Genomic DNA, 15,976 nt, shown 5'->3' with positions numbered 1-15,976 from the left:
AGATGGTTTTGAAGTTCGGCAAAAATATACCTGAAATGCTTGTCTTGTTTTTCCTTCCAGTCTTTTTGTATGTTGTAACCAGCTCTGTTTATCTGCTGCTCACACTAATGCCACGCAAATAATCTACCAGAGCTGCAACATCTTAAACGCCTCACATGCATGTCTTGGTATTCAGTATTGCATGCGCGAAAACCTTTGAAGTTCTTCGTCTGTGAAACGAGTTGATGAGGGATCAGGACAGACAGCAGGATGTCCGCTCTCATACAGAAGCTCCTCCGGATGTGACTCAGGTTCTGTTTGCTCTGCATCACATCCAGACGCTCCAACGTAGCCATTAGACTGCTTCAACCGGAGTTTTGGCATCTTCATGTAGAATAGTGACAGAAATGCATGTATACTAGCCAGAGTTGGGTAATAACTAGTTACATTTACTTGAGTAACTTTTTTTGACTATTGAGTAATTTTATTATGAAGTATCTCTACTCTTTCTTGAGTAAAATTTCTGGGTTTTCTTCCCACTGAATGAAAAACAAACATGTTTTGACCAAAAATCCACCAGACAAAGACACTAACCTGCAGTTTTTGTTAAAGTTTCAGAAGTTTTATACCGAAAGAAACTAAATGGAAAAATCTCCTTTTGCCTTTTCTTTTTACTTCTATGAAATATTGTCAGTTTGGTTCATAAAATTCCAAATTTTCCACTTAACTTTATGTTTTGGTCCATCTGATTATGTAATTTTTAAGTATTAAATTATTGATAATTTGATCAGTAACTCAGTTCTTAAGTAGACTTTTACCAAATACTTTTTTTTAAAACCCTCACCTGAGTGATTTCTTGGACGGCTACTTTTTCTTTTACTTGAGTAAAACAATATTGAAGTCGTGCTTCTTTTACTTGAGTACAGTTTTTGGTATCCCCCCAGCTCTGCTGCTGCCCTAAAAAAACTGGTCTATAAATGTCATGACTCATGTTGATGCTTTCCTGTAAATTTCCAGACATTACTGCTTTAGGCTGAAAATGATTTATATTTGGGCAGAGAAGCAATGCAATAAAAAATAAAAAACAATGTCACATTTGTAAAAATGCAAAATTTTATTGCTGTTCAAAGAAAAGTGCTATGATAGACCTGGCTTTCCGTCATTCATAATACTGAACTCACAACGAAAGTTGTTAGACCAATAATGAAAACCTTTAATACAGAAATGTGGGCTAAATGAAAAATATGTTTAATGCATGCTCAAAGGTTATTTACGTTTCTTTAAAATTTCTTTTACAAAATTATTTAGATTTTTTGAAATTGAAATATGGCACTTTGACTTCTAGTTTAGCAGCAGGGGAGATGGGAGCCTAAAATCAGAGCTCTAGCCAGAACACTACAAATTAAACTCCACACAAAAGACACATCGACATCGAATAATAAAAAAAGTCGTCTTCTTTTATCTGTGTGGGGGAGATGAAAGACGACGACAACGACTCGTTCGTAGACTCTGAAACCAAACAGAGGAAGACTCAAAAATGTAAGAAAACACTGGAGAAGACATAGTGACAGCCATTGCTCAAGGGGACATGCTAACGGCTAACGCAGCACCATGAATCCATGATCCATTTGCTTTGGGATGAGTACTTTAGTTTTTTCTCACTTTAAATATAATAAAGTGAATTTCATTGTTTGTTTGTTTTTTCATTATAAAGCTGATTAACACTAGATATTTTTCTCTAGATATTTTTTCTACTCTTTCTAAAGCTTTAAGTTTCTCTATTTATTTATTTTTCACCATTCAGTTGTCATTGCATTGTTTGTTTTCCATTTAACCAGCTGTCACTGGTGATGGTCAATTAGGACTTTTTTTGTCAGTTGCTTTGATCTGAAAAGTCCCCCTTATTTCAATCCCTAAATCCAGCAATTTATGGTTCTTACGCTAAAGTTTCAAATAAAAATAAAAAAAAATGAAATAAAAACCAATGCCTCCAGCCAGGACCCTCCAGAAGTTTCACTTTGACATTTGAAATGTGTTGTTAATTGGTGAGATTAAACAAAGTTGAAACAAGTTGCATCAGACAGAAAATTAGAATTGTCAAAAGTGGAATAAGCACAAAACCTAATGGGTTACATTTCCACTATCTCCATTACATGACTTGTATATTCATGAGTTTTTCCTTAGTTGGAATTACTGTGAAATGTTGTCAAAAAGCAAACAAACAGTAAATAACTATAAACTTTAATTCAGGGCTTAGAGGAAATGAATCAATGTGCAAATGTGTTCCTTATTTTAATTTATTAACATCATATTTACATGAAATACTTTACAGTATGTTTGGTACAGGCTAAAAGACTGGCTAGCGTAGCATCTTTGGGGCAAATTACCGTTAAATGTAACCACAGAAAGCAGTTGTCTTCATGTTCCCTTTCTTTGTTTAGAAATTCAGTCAAGATGACTTAAATAAAGACAAGTTGTTTTTTAAGTCTGTTTAAATAATAAAGATTCAAACATATCTATTCTCCTCATGCTAACAGGAGCGTCTCCACAGTTCCAGGTGGGTCCATATTATATGCAGTTTGCTTCATCCTTCAGGAGAACTCTTCTGTTTGTGTCTGTTGTGAATCATTTTCTTGAGCCAATTCATGTTTTTCTCTGAAGGGGGAAGTTTGGGTGGTTGATGGAAAACTTTCCAGCCCCTTTTGTTTGAACATCAAACCGCTTATGTTAAGATTTGCTCTCGGTGAGAGAATCGAAGAGCACAGAGTGAACGGAGAGGCAGAGAATGAGAGATGGTGACATGAGGAGCACCAGGCGAGGTGTCAGGTGAGGGATTTTAAAGTTCCCCTGAAGGGCTGCACTGCCGCAGCAGATAAGGACAAATTCCAAATGTCATGACAGCTTTGAAAAGAAATTAAAGTTGACTCAGGAAAGGACATTCTGACACGCTGAATGAATGACTCATATTCTGTTATAATGAGCCTTTGAGTTAACAAGCCGTCCCTTACAAATACAGTTTTGGTGTTATCACTTAGTCCTGTTCCCTCTGCGCCTGCCCTTTGGCCGTCACCACCAGCAGGACGTGTCCTCAGCTGAGTTGGAGGACATAATTAACTTTATACCCAAAAACATTGTTAGAAAAAATCTTTTTCTCCCTGCAGTGTTAATAGTGTAATATAAGGCTCAGGATTATAGAAGAAATTAGAACATTTCTGAAGAAATTTAAACGAGGCCTGCCACAGTCTGCCCATCGATTGGAGCCCAGTGTTATGATGCTAAAAATTAGCTTCAATGCTAATGTAAGCTGTTGTTGTGGATGTTCACCGATACGAGGAGACTGGGTCAATCAGTCCTGGTCAATGTTCAAGGTCAAAACAACAAAGGGACCATGAGTACAGGAACCCTTCCCCAACCTGTTGCTGATGGGGATTTTTGTTGTAGTTTCCCTTTCCACCTTTTATTCAACTTTGTAGCAAATACAAGTAATTGAGTAAGTAGTCGGTTTTCCATTAACGATTTTGGAAACACGTTTGCAGAATAAGTTCCAGCGTAACAAACTCTCCCTGTCCAAACCTTCAGCGCAGATGGGAGGACTCTCCTGTTTTTCTGAGATGTCCAGTCCATGCTGGTCTGCAGCCATGCGTAGAGTCAGCACCTGACGAAATCACACTTTGATTTGCACCGAACCAGTAAATGGAAACACACTCTTTTTTATTTTCCTTCTTCTTCTTTGTTTTAAAAGTTTGCTTGAAATTTGCTTGACATTTAGAAACAGAGCTACTGTCTCAGTTGGAAGCTGAGACGCTTTTCCCTAAATACACAAGGCTTTAATATTGTGACATGACTTACATTTGATTGCAGTGTTTCTATACAGGATAATATATATGAGAAATAAATAAGGAAATCTTAGTTTGAGTCTTAGCTCAGTTTAACACAAAGACGAGTCCATCAAACTGTTCTTTTTTTTAACTGATAAAAAAAAGGTTTACCTTGATAGTCTTTATGTTTGGTAAAGTCCAGCAGTGAGTTTCAGTAGCACGTTGTTTCAGTAGGGAACAGACAGAGGACGAATCCAGAACATAATTTAATGGAATGACCAAATAATTAAAAGTTTTTTTACGTTAAATACGGAGAAATTTCAAACATATATATATATAAAAAAAAAAGAATTCACAAAATATTATCAGACCAAGCAGTGCAAAAACACTTCAATCCATGTGATCTCCCACAAGAATATCAGTCCGACTTGGGAGGAAATTTTGATATATTTGTAGTTTCTACCAGTCATTGCTTGAGTCTGTTCTCTTGTCAGGTTATTTGGGGTTACAGCATCGCTGAAATTCCTCTCAAGAGGAGAAAACAAAACAAACAAAAGGTCTGGTTTTTCAGCTGTTGAGCGTCCAGATTGGTGGCTCAGTAGATGGCTCGCATACTCTGTGTGTCTGACGGCGCTGTTGGCGGCGTGTGGTGTATCTGGCCTGACTGCGCCAAGCCTAAATGCGCCCCTTGCTGCTGGTACCAGTTGTGCTGTGTAAAGTCCTCCATGTAAGCAGGAGAGGAGCTCATCGGGGGCTGATACGGACCCTGACCCCTGCTGACGGGATCCAGCATTGCGGTGTTCTTGAGGCTGCCGCCGTTTGTGTCGTTGATGCTGCTTATGCAGTTGCTGCTGCCGTTTGTGTTGCTGTTGTTGTTGTTGCTGCTGTTGCCGGAGGCGTTGTCCCACACGGCTGGGGACGGGGGAGAGTTGCAGGCCATGGAGTCGCTGGCATCTGGGCTATGTTCACAGGGCATGTCTCCGAGCGGAAACTCGCCATTCTTGTAGAGCTTCTTGAATTTGGAGCGTCGATTCTGGAACCAGATCTTGACCTGAAAAAGAGAATATTTCAAAACAAATCATAAGGATTTTTCAGATACACTTCACTCTAATCTGTAGGAAAAAGCAAAGTAAGTTGTGTTAAGTGCCTTTTTTATTCAAATTCATAAGGGATGCACTGATATTAAAATTTGGGCTGATACCGATAACCGATATTACTACTTCTATTATAGCCAATAACCAATATGTATCAGCATTATACACACGACATGAATTAAATATATTTTCCTATCCTCTGACACTGTGAAAAATGACCAGATCATTAGTATTGCAATCCTGCACTGCATCACATGACCACATGGCCAACCCCACGCCCTTCCATAAACACAAACAGCAACAAGATGGAAATAAACATCGCTTGTTATTATCGGCCCAGTTTTAATTATCAGACTGGAACCGAAATATTTTTAAAAATGGCTAACATCGGCCGATACCGATGTTAACACCGATGTATTGTGCGCCCTTCAAATTCAAACATAACCTCTGAACCTTCCTGATTATTTTTAGCTCCATCCATAAAGTTTGCTTGTGACCTGAACCTCCTCTCCACTCTCAGGTATCTCACAGTTTCAAACAACCTACATCTTCCGCTCTAGTCCGTTTAGCTTCTCTTTCCTTGAGAAGACAGCATCCCCTCAGCATGATGCTACCACCATCATGTGTTTCTGTGGAGACTGCGTCATGACCCAAAGAGGTAAGTTACTGTGTCTACTGGTTGCATTCTACATAAATAAAGTTGATCACGGTATTTCATATGCTTGTGAGAGTCACTCAAGGATAACACTGAACAATGATCTACAACGGCCACAATAAAACAAACCACAAGTTATCACTCCTGCAGAGGTGGCTGGTAGTAAATCATTGGTGTAAAGATTACCACTTCAGATAACAATAAACAAATGAACATAACCCATCAACTGCTGTGAAACCTTCATTGCATTTTGTATCTTACATATTATATTGTAGATTTGATATGTCTTATTTACATAAAAAATATAAACAAGACATATAATAATATTTTTGTCATTATTTTAATATTATTTCAACTACTGTAGCTTTAATTTTTACAGTGCAGGCTTCATCTGTTTAGCTGCAACAAAACAGCTGAAAGACCTCAACTTTACTTTGAACTCAAAGCAAAATTTGTGCATAAAAATAGCTCAAGCTACACCTGAAAGCAGCAGTGTGTAATTTTTATTTTAAAAAATTATGTTGTTTTTTTTATTATTTGTTTAATCTGTCACTATGTTGTGACAAGACAACATGAGACAGATAATCCGTGAAAAGATCAATCTCCTTCACTTCCTCCCTGTGCTGCTATTGCTGTCTGAAGCAATGCCCCACTACCGGTGAAGAACAGCCAATCAGAGTGAGGGGGAGGGGCTTAGCACTGTCAATCAATCTCAATGTGTTAATGGTGGAGAAACAACTAACCACTACAGGAAAACTGTTTAACTGCCATCATCAGTGGCCATGCTAACTAGCCTTAGCATTCAGGACGGGCTCTGCTAGCTGCAGTGTAGTAGAGAACAAAAGAGGAAGGCAGGAGGGAGATGAGCAGCGCCATAAAGAGAGATGATTGACAGCGCTAAGACCCGCCTTCTGGCTCTGACTGGTTGTTTCTAGTTAGCACTGATTTTTTTTTTCACATTTTATCTACCTCATAAAATATTGTTATGACATACATATATTTTTTTTAAAAGTTACATACTGCAGCTGTAAGTTAAAATTATTTTCCCTTCAAACCATTCACCAAATATCATTTTTACATCTACACATTAATTTTGAATTTGTTCGTTGTGAGCGCTGTTCAGTGAATCAGATGGTGACTGCTTCGTCTAAATGAACAGTTCCAGCTAACAGATGATTCCCATCCCTTCATGAATGTCTTGCCAGGTTAAAAACGTCACCAGGTGTTTCACAGACAGTTTCAGTTTGGCCGTTGCATCGTTTTCCTCGGAAGCGTCTTTTGTTTCCACACAGAACTGAACAGAACACGGTGGCTGACTCGCAGCATTTACCTGCGTTTGGGTGAGGCCCAGTTGCGCAGCCAGCTCAGCCCGCTCCGGCAGGGCCAGGTACTGAGCCGACTGGAATCTCCTCTGCAGCACGGCCAGCTGGTAGCTGGAGTAGATGGTGCGTGGTTTGCGGACCTTCTTGGGTTTCCCGTTGACCATCCGGACTTCCAGGTCTGGTTCCTCTTTCACTGCACCGGTAAGGGGGAAGGAAGACAAGACAAAAAAAATAAACCGTAGGCCTACGTCTCCTGCTTTGTCACATAACGTTTTCATAAGAGCGCTCTGGAGCAAAGACTCCAAGTTGAGAAGTTGTGGCACAAAAATAGCCGCGGCTTCTGTAACACAGAACTTTCAAAGAAATTCCTCCCGCACTGTGAACTTATAATTTGGTCTCAGAGTTTCCCACAACTGGGGGAAGGAGAAAGAGATTTATAGGTACTTTTGCAGTAGCCTGAAGGCCTGCCTGTGTAGAACACTCCCAATTTGTTCTGGTATTCCAGCAGCAAATGTTCCATGAAAAACAAATTCTTCAGTAAATTCCTGCAGAATTAAAACAATCTATCTGCTTGATTGGGAAGAAACTCTTCACTGGGAGACGACAACATCAAGTCCCCGCTCAAAGTCAGCATTTCAATATGCTGATGGAAGCCGATCTTAATCCCTAATATGTCAGGTTAATGATATTTATAAGACAATAATTATATTCTTATAAATTGAAGTTTACACAAGAGACAGTAAAAGACAAGTCAAGCCTGTGCAGCACTCTTAGAACAGCTGCTTTTTTATACATTGTCACTTCCTGTTGCTTCACATGTGATTCTGATTTCAAACTGAAAGTTGAAACTTTCCAACACATCGCTGCTACAGTTTAGACTAAGTAACTAAGCACCAAGTAACATTGCTGCCCCTCCCCCACCAGTTGCTGCACAGCTAGTGTTTTATTTCTAACATTTCAAAGGATTTAAAAAAAACAGACTAAGATCATAAAAACAATAAAATAAACAAAATAAGAGAGCGCCACCTGTCCCTCCTGTCATGTTCACGCTGTGGCTACAACAGGGTGTTTTTAGAATGTTTTCATAGCACCTTAAATAAAATGTAAGACCATAAAAACTATAAATATAGGTGATGGTTGGGGGATTCTGCTTTATTCCAATCAAGAACAGCAAAAGTTGAGATTTCTGGGGTTTGTTTGTAGCTCTTAACAGTTTTGTGCTTCTCATTCTGCACATGATGCTCTCCAGTATCAGCTCCCAAAGAGCCTAGCTTAAGTTTTTGTTGTTTTTTTTTTTTTTTTTGCAGAGAATTCACCTAGAAATAGAAGTGAGCCAGTGGCAAAAACGAACATCACCCAGCTGAGACGCGGTAAATCTGCACTTTACCCATAATGAACGCAAAAGGCTAGCTAGTTAGCTAGCATGAGTATATTTGCAGCTAGTTACTAGTAGGCTGAACCGCCTCGTGTCACAGAACGAAGTGAAGATGTTGGGACACGACTCAGTATTTTCCTTGACAGAAAAATCCTGAGTATCTGAGAATATAACGACTTTAAACAGTCCTGCCACGACACAAGACTTTGGATTAACGTACAAACTTAAGGCCAACCTACATTTTTAAAGAATCTTAAGACCTTAATATTTCGTACATGAATTTAAGGCTTTTTAATGATGCGAAGACAGCCCATACAATTAGCAAGCTAGGAGTGGCACGTCTGCAAAGTGGCTAACGTTTTTGTTGTTGTACCATTCAATGGTCTCTCAGCTGACCTGGGGACGGCAAAGTTCTGGATTCTCAGATTGCGACAACGACGTTCCATGATTTTTTTTTTTTTTATGTCAAAGAATGTGCTGGAGTCATTGGTGTTTTCTCCGATTGTCTGAAACATAACCCCTCCCCCACCTGTTGACATACGCTGCTCAGATTTGACTTGTTTTCACTTTCATCAAGAAAGACTAATGAGTCAACAAAAAAAACATCAGTCTTATTAAGGTAAGGCTGTTTAAAGCTATGGTTAGCAAAGCTACGAGCAGCATGTTAGCAAAGCAGCTGAACTGTTCTGTCCTGATGTATAAAGTCATATTAAAATGATTTTAGTGTCAGAACAACCAGTGCTTTCTCTGACTCTTTAAATTCACTCAGCACTGACACACATGCTACCACATGTTGCTGTTCACCGCCAGTTAGCTGAGGGACAATTTGGGTCATTTCTAAGTATCTTTGGTCCTGACATGTAGACGTTCATGGTGCGGTAACTGCAGCAGCAACAGTCATCACTCTTCCTGAGGTAAACACTGCTGACAAGCTACCTGAGCAGACAGCCTGACTAATAAAGCTGCTTCCTCTGGACGATCAGAACAACCAGTCATAACATCCGGTGCCATTGAATCTTAAAAATTATTTCTAAGTCTGCCCATCAGAAATAAAATAATAGTAAATAAATAAATATACATTACAAGTTTACAACTGTATTATGATTCACATTGCAATATTTTAGTACTGCTTGCTTTTTCCCATTTCAAATAAAAGCAGCTAGGTGAGATTATGTGTTTTTGTTTTCTTGTGAAAAATGTTCTGAAGGCTCAGAGGAAAAGAAACATTCCCACATAAATGAAAAATAGGAGGGTAACGTGAATACTTAAATAAATATTAAAATAGTAATTATTGAGGAAAATGTCTTGCATGAAAAAGGAATATTACACTGCAAAGTAACGGTGGGCAGTTATTGTATCGATATCGTTTATCGGGAAACGTTTCTAATCATGATAAGGATTTTGATTTATCATTGACTTAGTAAATCACAATCATTAATGTTAAATAAAAATGTTAGCAACAATGTTATTTTTACAATATTCTCCACTGTTCATTTCACAAGAGCATCAATAATTATCTTAATTCTAACATATTATTAAATCTGGATACTGTGTGCAGCTATAAATCATGCTGCGTTCAGTAACAGGCGTTCTGAAGCGTGTTTCAAATCGGAATATTTTTCAGGAACAGTATTTATATTTGTGGCGCTGTGCCACGCATTCACAGTCATAATGTTACCTAAAACATGAAGTAATACATAGTTTTTAATCATAATTTTTATTGTTACAACAAAAATATTGTGATAAAATTCAAAATCCATATCGCCCACCCCTGAAGCAGACTTCCCAGAAATCCTTAAAGTGGCATTAGAGTAATAAATCGCCGGGATTACTGGGAGTAATCCTGTGAGCTAAAATCAGAGCAAATCTCAGCTTTAGATTCATTTCAGGAACATTTTTTGAGAGGCATGCTTTAGCTTTTCTCTGAAATCAAAATTAGTCGTTTGCTAAATTGTATTTCACGTATTAGAAGCTTTGGAATATTTGTAGGTCCAGTTGAGTTTATAGTCTAATTAAACTCAACTGTAACCTATAAAAGTCACTTAAAAAAAACAAAACAAAAAAAAACTACCGAAAAACAACCGGTGTGAAAGACGAGACCTTCAGAAAAACCTGAACGTCAAACCAGTCTGAACGCTTTGAAGCAAAAGATCCTGACAGAGGTTTGGCTTTTATGATTCCAACGTTTTGTATGACACAATACCTCTGAATCCTCAGCAGTATTCTGCAACATTATTTTTCTTTTTTTATGACATGTTGTAAAGTCAAAATTAATTTTAAAATGTTGGACCTCGAGCCAATGTTGGATTCCTGTCCACATGAACATACACGGCATGAGACACGGGGACGGCTTCCTCGTTGGCATCGTTGTTTGTTTATTTATTTGTTTGGGCGTGACGCCCGAGCCTCGCGTGATAAGGAACTTTTCGTCGGTGGATGATTCAAAGGCCAAGGCTGGCTGACATGCCGTGACACCTGACGTGCCGTGGCTGTGGGCCAAAGTCCCCCGGGGCCAGTTCCAGGAGTCAACTCCCAACTGGAATGCCAAAAACACAACACCAGTTCATCTAGTTTGTTTTCCTTTCTCCTGTGAGCCGAGGTGCCCAGCAAACCTTGAGGAAGAGGTGAATAAAAACAGCTTTTGGAGGGAAAGCTGAGTTCATGCTCTGCAGTGCAGCTTAGATGTCTGTTGGGAACAGATTTGTTGAAGAGGTGGTAAAACTGGTGGGTGCTGGTTTACTGTAAGTCTGTCTTTAGCTGTTCTGATGTTACAGAGTCTAGATGTTAGAGCTGCACATCTAGACTCCAGACACATGGATTCTTGTACAATGTTACAGTTTAAGTCATTGAATCTGTCTCTGGTTGACATGAACTAGTTTTGTGGCGTCTTCTGTCTCAAGCCTCTGGCTAAGAACTAAATGATATAAAATGGTTTAATTAATACATCACCTAGCACTCTCAGGCTTGGCCTGTCATCCTCTCTCCAATTATCGGATCTCTCAGCATCAACAATCAACTACAAGCAACTACTAACCCTCAATTAGCTAACAAGCAGACGATGCAGCTCTAATTTGGCATATTTAGATGTACATTTGGATGGAGCAGACAATGGGTGGGACGGTGGGCTGTCAATCAAACTTTTCCATGTTGGATAACGTTCACCTCAACAGACAAGACAGCTCACCTTGGTATGTGAGGTGAGAGTTTAACCGCACCTTTGAGAAAACTAAGAACCCCCTGTTTTTAAGAAGTAGAGGTTTCAAAAATCACAGCAACCATACAGTCTGCGTCTGACTCAACCAGCTGTTACAGATTGATGCTTGTTTTGTTATAAAGCTGCATTCAAAAAGCAGATTTTGATGCTTAATTCAGTTTTTTTTTTTCGCAGAAATGCAAAAACAAAAACAAAAGTTAAAAATTGTGTGCTACTGAACGACACAACCACAATGTGACTCACGTTAGAACGGTTTACGATCCCAAAGCGACACACATGCACTGAATAAAAAACAAATAACACTGTTTACAGATTGTTAATGCATCGATTTTAAGGTTTTTCAGTAACAGGAGCCAACAACATTGTAACAAGATTCTAACCAGAAGAAAAAAAGGTAACAGGACTAGTAGCGATTGCCTTTTGAGAAGGGTTGACTGCAACTTCTGAAGAGAAGTCTGTTTGGATGCAAAGTCAGAGCCATGAGTGGTGGGACTGGGACGTGACGCACTTCATAATTTTATAATTATAGTTTTTAACCGTTGTTTACATGTGGATGTACTTCGTCTGGCTACTGGTGCAGAATTGTGATGCATGTGTCTCGTCAGTAGCTGCGTTTCCATTACAAATCTGTAAAACACTTTGTATTGTGCTAATGTCCAAAAACACAATTTTGCAAATGTGGCAATTCCATTTAATAAGAAACACGATTAAAATCACACATGAATAAGTTTATTCACTAGATAAATAACAACAAAACATGCTACGTTATCATCCTCCAACTACTTCCTGTCGTCTACTTTGTAGTTCCTGCCAGTGGCAACATCTGGCTGTTGATCATGCCGCTCGTGTGAGGTGGAAAATGTGTTCCCATTACAGTTTTGCGATATAAACCAATTTCGATATGGCCAAAAACCTCTTCATCCCAGCGTCAAAACTTTTTATCAAAAATAAATACAAAAAATTTACAAAATTGGCATTTCCATTAAGCAAATTTATTTTCAAAATGTCAAATTGTGCGACTGTATGGTCAGTGGAATACAGTTGTAGACTGATATAAATGTCGGACAAAATGTGACGCCTTGTTGTTCAGATGCCTAAAAAACTATTTGATATGAACCCGACTTAGTGCCGCATGTGGAAGTGGTACAAATCAGATTTTTTGGGGAGGGTGAAAAGATCGGAATTGGGCTGATCAGACTGGCTCGTTTTCGGGTAGCATTTTCCTGCTGTGTGAATGCAGCCTTAAGATGACCTCAATCCCACGACGGAACTGAAAACACTTAGGAAACAGAATGACTTTTATGAAACAGAATAACTCTCAGACTTTGTTTTAAAAGATCTCTGTTCAGTGTAGAAGACCAAACTCCATCACAAATTGGGAAATAGCCCTCCGGGATGGCGTAGTACGCAGACAATAACTTTGATGCTAACAGTTAGCCAGAAGTTGTTTTATTACAACACTTAGAAATCCCTTGTATCTTTTCAGTCTCTCTTCATTCCTCCAAAGCGCTGCCAAATGATCAGTTTGAAAGAGGCAAGTTCTCTGCTATTTTTTTTAAATTGTACTTTTAGATAATCTGATGAGCAGTTTGTGAACAGACTCTAAACAATGCATAGCAATCCAACAACTACTTCCTTTCTTGTTTCAAAGTAAGAGCCTCAAACTAAGCTACAGGGTGTCAGTTGATATGCGTCACTGGTGATATTATAAACGTACTACAGCACACAAAAACGCAGAAACTTAACAGATTTTCATGGGAAACAATTTCCTTTGATAACTACTGCCGTGACATTTTAATTAGGCAGAATCTCCAACAACATATTGACTATTATTATGCATTTTATTGTGAATACTTTACATTTAAGCACAGGAGATCCCTGTATTATACGTTTAGACCTAGTCAGAGCAGAACGTTTCCTTTGTCTAATTCGCAGCACAAAGGAATGGAAACTTCTGCATATGAATGGAATGCATTCATTTTTAGAAGTCAACATTTTTTGAGTTTTAGGAATGCTCCCTAAGTCAGATTTCATGCTGAAGAGTTCGACGTCTCCTCACATCCCGAAGTTCAAAATCCAAAATGGCTGCTGCACATATAAAACACTTATTTATATTTCTGATAGTTATCCACATCAACTTCTCTTCTCAAATGTGTTGTTGCAAACTTTAAATCCACAATGTACTAAATGAGCTGTTTTATTGGTATTAGCAGCTAGCATGATCACCGGAAACAGCAAATCTCTCTGATTTTCCAATCGTTTTAAGTTCAACATTTAAAAAACTTGCAGTGGCCCAATCTATGTGGATAGGTCTATTTCTTCATGTGACTGAGATTGATGATTTTTAACTATTAGTTTATTTGGAAAAACAGAAAAAAAGAGCAATTTGAGTTTTGTTTTTTTGTATGAGCCACTTTTAGAATAAGACAAGCATGAAAACAACAACACAGATTCATTACACCTGGACTGAAACGTTTACACTGACTACAGAGCATTTAAAACACATTTTATGACCTATATGTTAAAACAAAAAACTCTTGGGATTCTTAGTTTTCCTTTGAATTTTGCTAAAATCTTGTTTCACGTCGTTCTGATCAACCCAGTAATCCTGCCTTGTGAAAACTGCACTGCTACCTCACAACTTGCAATCTCATAAAATCTCACTGATTTAAACTGCAGCTAAACTTAACCTATACTGACAGATATAACTGCTGTTTACCTTAAAAAATTAAGATAGATTTTTTTTTAAAAGAGAGGGTTTAATGTTTCCTGAAGACCTCAAGGCCAACAGAGCAGCAGATCACAAACCACTTCCGTTTAGAGACAAAAAGAATTAACTTTGCTTCAGTAATAAATATCTACAACAAAATAACTCCTGATTCTACGCACTTTGAAGTTTCTATGAAAAAAAAAAACTAAGTGTAAACTGTAATAAAGACATTCAGGAGAAAAGACATGACTTACTGAAAAGTTCAATTTAACTTTTTGTTTTCTTCAAAATTATACACCAACTTATTTACATTTTTTAAATTAATTTGACATTGTTAATTGACATTGTTAATTTAACATGTAAAATATTTTTTTTTTTTTTTACTGAAGAATTTAACAAGTTAAATGATGGTCACTTTGCTCAACAATCTTTAAAGATGTTAATCAAAAATATTCAGTTTGAAACAACTTGGAAGAATGGATTTGATTCAGTCGCGTCTAGAGCTGATGGGGAAGCGTTATGTAAAACTCGCTGAAGCGCATTTAGTTGGATGAAGCAGAAGTTTAGTCTCACCACCTTCTTGCAGCGCCGTCTGCACCTCCCTGCCGAAGGCTCCGTGATCTCTGTATGCCGCATGCGGGTACGGGTATTCCGCCTTGCCCACCGAGTACGCGCCGCTGGGCGCCATGCCGTTCAGGTTGTAGTGGTGGTGGTGGTGGTAGGTGTACGGGTTCATGTGCGGAGTTCCGTATGGCTGCTGCGCCGCGTAAAAGTCCTGCGAGTCGTGCAGCGCGCTCTGCCCGCCATAGAAGCCCGCGTCGGCGGAGGAGGACTCCGCCAGGGTCGGGGGGGAGTCCTTGGTGGAGATGGAGCTCCCCGCCACGCCGGGCAGGGACGGTTTCTTCTCCTCAAAGACAGGTGACGATTGACCGTTCATTTTAAAAGCGATCTTCTCAGCCGCTTTTGGAGTTGGCCCCGTTCGCTCTAAACTCCTGCTGCCCTCAGTCAGTGTGGAGCTGGCGTTCCCAAACTCCCTTGACGCAGCAGCCAGCCAGGCTGTCCACCGTGGCGGGCGGCGCCCAACCCAGCAAGAGCTCCTAATTACAGGGCGCGCCGAGCTGAGCCAAGCCAGGCAGGACAGAGAGGAGTGGATGTCTGCTTCTCATTGGCTCCCGAGCCTGTGCCCTAAAGCCAAGACCGTGTTCACTGTCGCCTGTCTGGCTCCCTTCTCCTCCCCGCAGAAACGCACATAAGCCTCTTCATGAGCCGGGAGCCGCGCACGCATGAAGCGTTGGCAAGACTTGCAGAGACATTTGACCGGTTTAAAACACACGGTGTCATGCAAAATCACCGAGACTCGAACCTTTCTACATTTGACACCCGGCATCCTTGATGCATAAAAAACTTGAGCGGTTTCTGTTTTCTTAAATTGCAGCCCTAAATTAGACCTCCAGAAGTTCCGTCTGTGTGATAACTGGGTAACAAACAGCAGGCAGGTCCGGGAGAGAGTTCAGAGCAGGATCAGATCATAAAGCTTTGAACATTTCACAGAATTCTGTTCAAATCCATCATCTGAAACTGGAGACAGGATGGCAGAAACTGCCAAGACCAGGTCTTCCACTGAAAACGACAGGTTTGTCAAAAGGAGCATTAATGGGACAGTACTATGTAAAGCCAACTTTTTTGAGATTTACATCATGCTATAAAGTTATTCGCCAAAAACATACCTGGAGTGTTGCCTTGAAATTTTCATGCATGATTGAGAAATCCCTTGATCTCCCACGGCAACCAAAATGCCTGGACTGACCT

At 39.4% G+C, this 15,976-nt stretch overlaps 1 protein-coding gene across 2 annotated transcripts; it reads right to left on the bottom strand.

Annotated features, from left to right (window-relative positions):
• Positions 1 to 2,258: 2,258 nt before the first annotated feature.
• On the bottom strand, positions 2,259 to 15,389 carry LOC103149227 (homeobox protein Dlx3b-like). 2 transcript variants are annotated; one of them, XM_007568279.2, is made up of 3 exons: positions 14,741 to 15,389; positions 6,877 to 7,061; positions 2,259 to 4,848 (listed from the first exon to the last, which is right to left on the bottom strand). In XM_007568279.2, the coding sequence occupies exons 1-3, from the start codon at positions 15,102 to 15,104 to the stop codon at positions 4,393 to 4,395; spliced, it is 1,005 nt and encodes a 334-aa protein (XP_007568341.1). In that variant the 5' UTR covers positions 15,105 to 15,389; the 3' UTR covers positions 2,259 to 4,392. The 2 variants fall into 2 exon arrangements, with proteins under 2 accessions (XP_007568341.1, XP_007568342.1); XM_007568280.2 differs by having other exon boundaries at positions 14,744 to 15,387.
• Positions 15,390 to 15,976: the final 587 nt, after the last annotated feature.

The sequence above is a fragment of the Poecilia formosa genome, unplaced genomic scaffold, assembly GCF_000485575.1.
Source record: "Poecilia formosa unplaced genomic scaffold, Poecilia_formosa-5.1.2 Scaffold220, whole genome shotgun sequence".
NCBI classification, from domain to species: Eukaryota; Metazoa; Chordata; class Actinopteri; order Cyprinodontiformes; family Poeciliidae; genus Poecilia; species Poecilia formosa.
The sequence above is the reverse complement of the archived record's forward strand: the minus strand, read 5'-3'. Positions and strand labels throughout refer to the sequence as shown.

Bases quoted from the DNA above. Each gene is read 5' to 3' on its own strand.
- LOC103149227 (XM_007568279.2), bottom strand. From the start codon at position 15,104: ATGAACGGTCAATCGTCACCTGTCTTTGAGGAGAAGAAACCGTCCCTG. The intron at 7,062-14,740 runs GTGAGACTAAAC...TTACCGGTGCAG, and splicing joins GACGGCGCTGCAAGAAGGTG to TGAAAGAGGAACCAGACCTG. The intron at 4,849-6,876 runs GTAAATGCTGCG...TCTCTTTTTCAG, and splicing joins TGGGCCTCACCCAAACGCAG to GTCAAGATCTGGTTCCAGAA.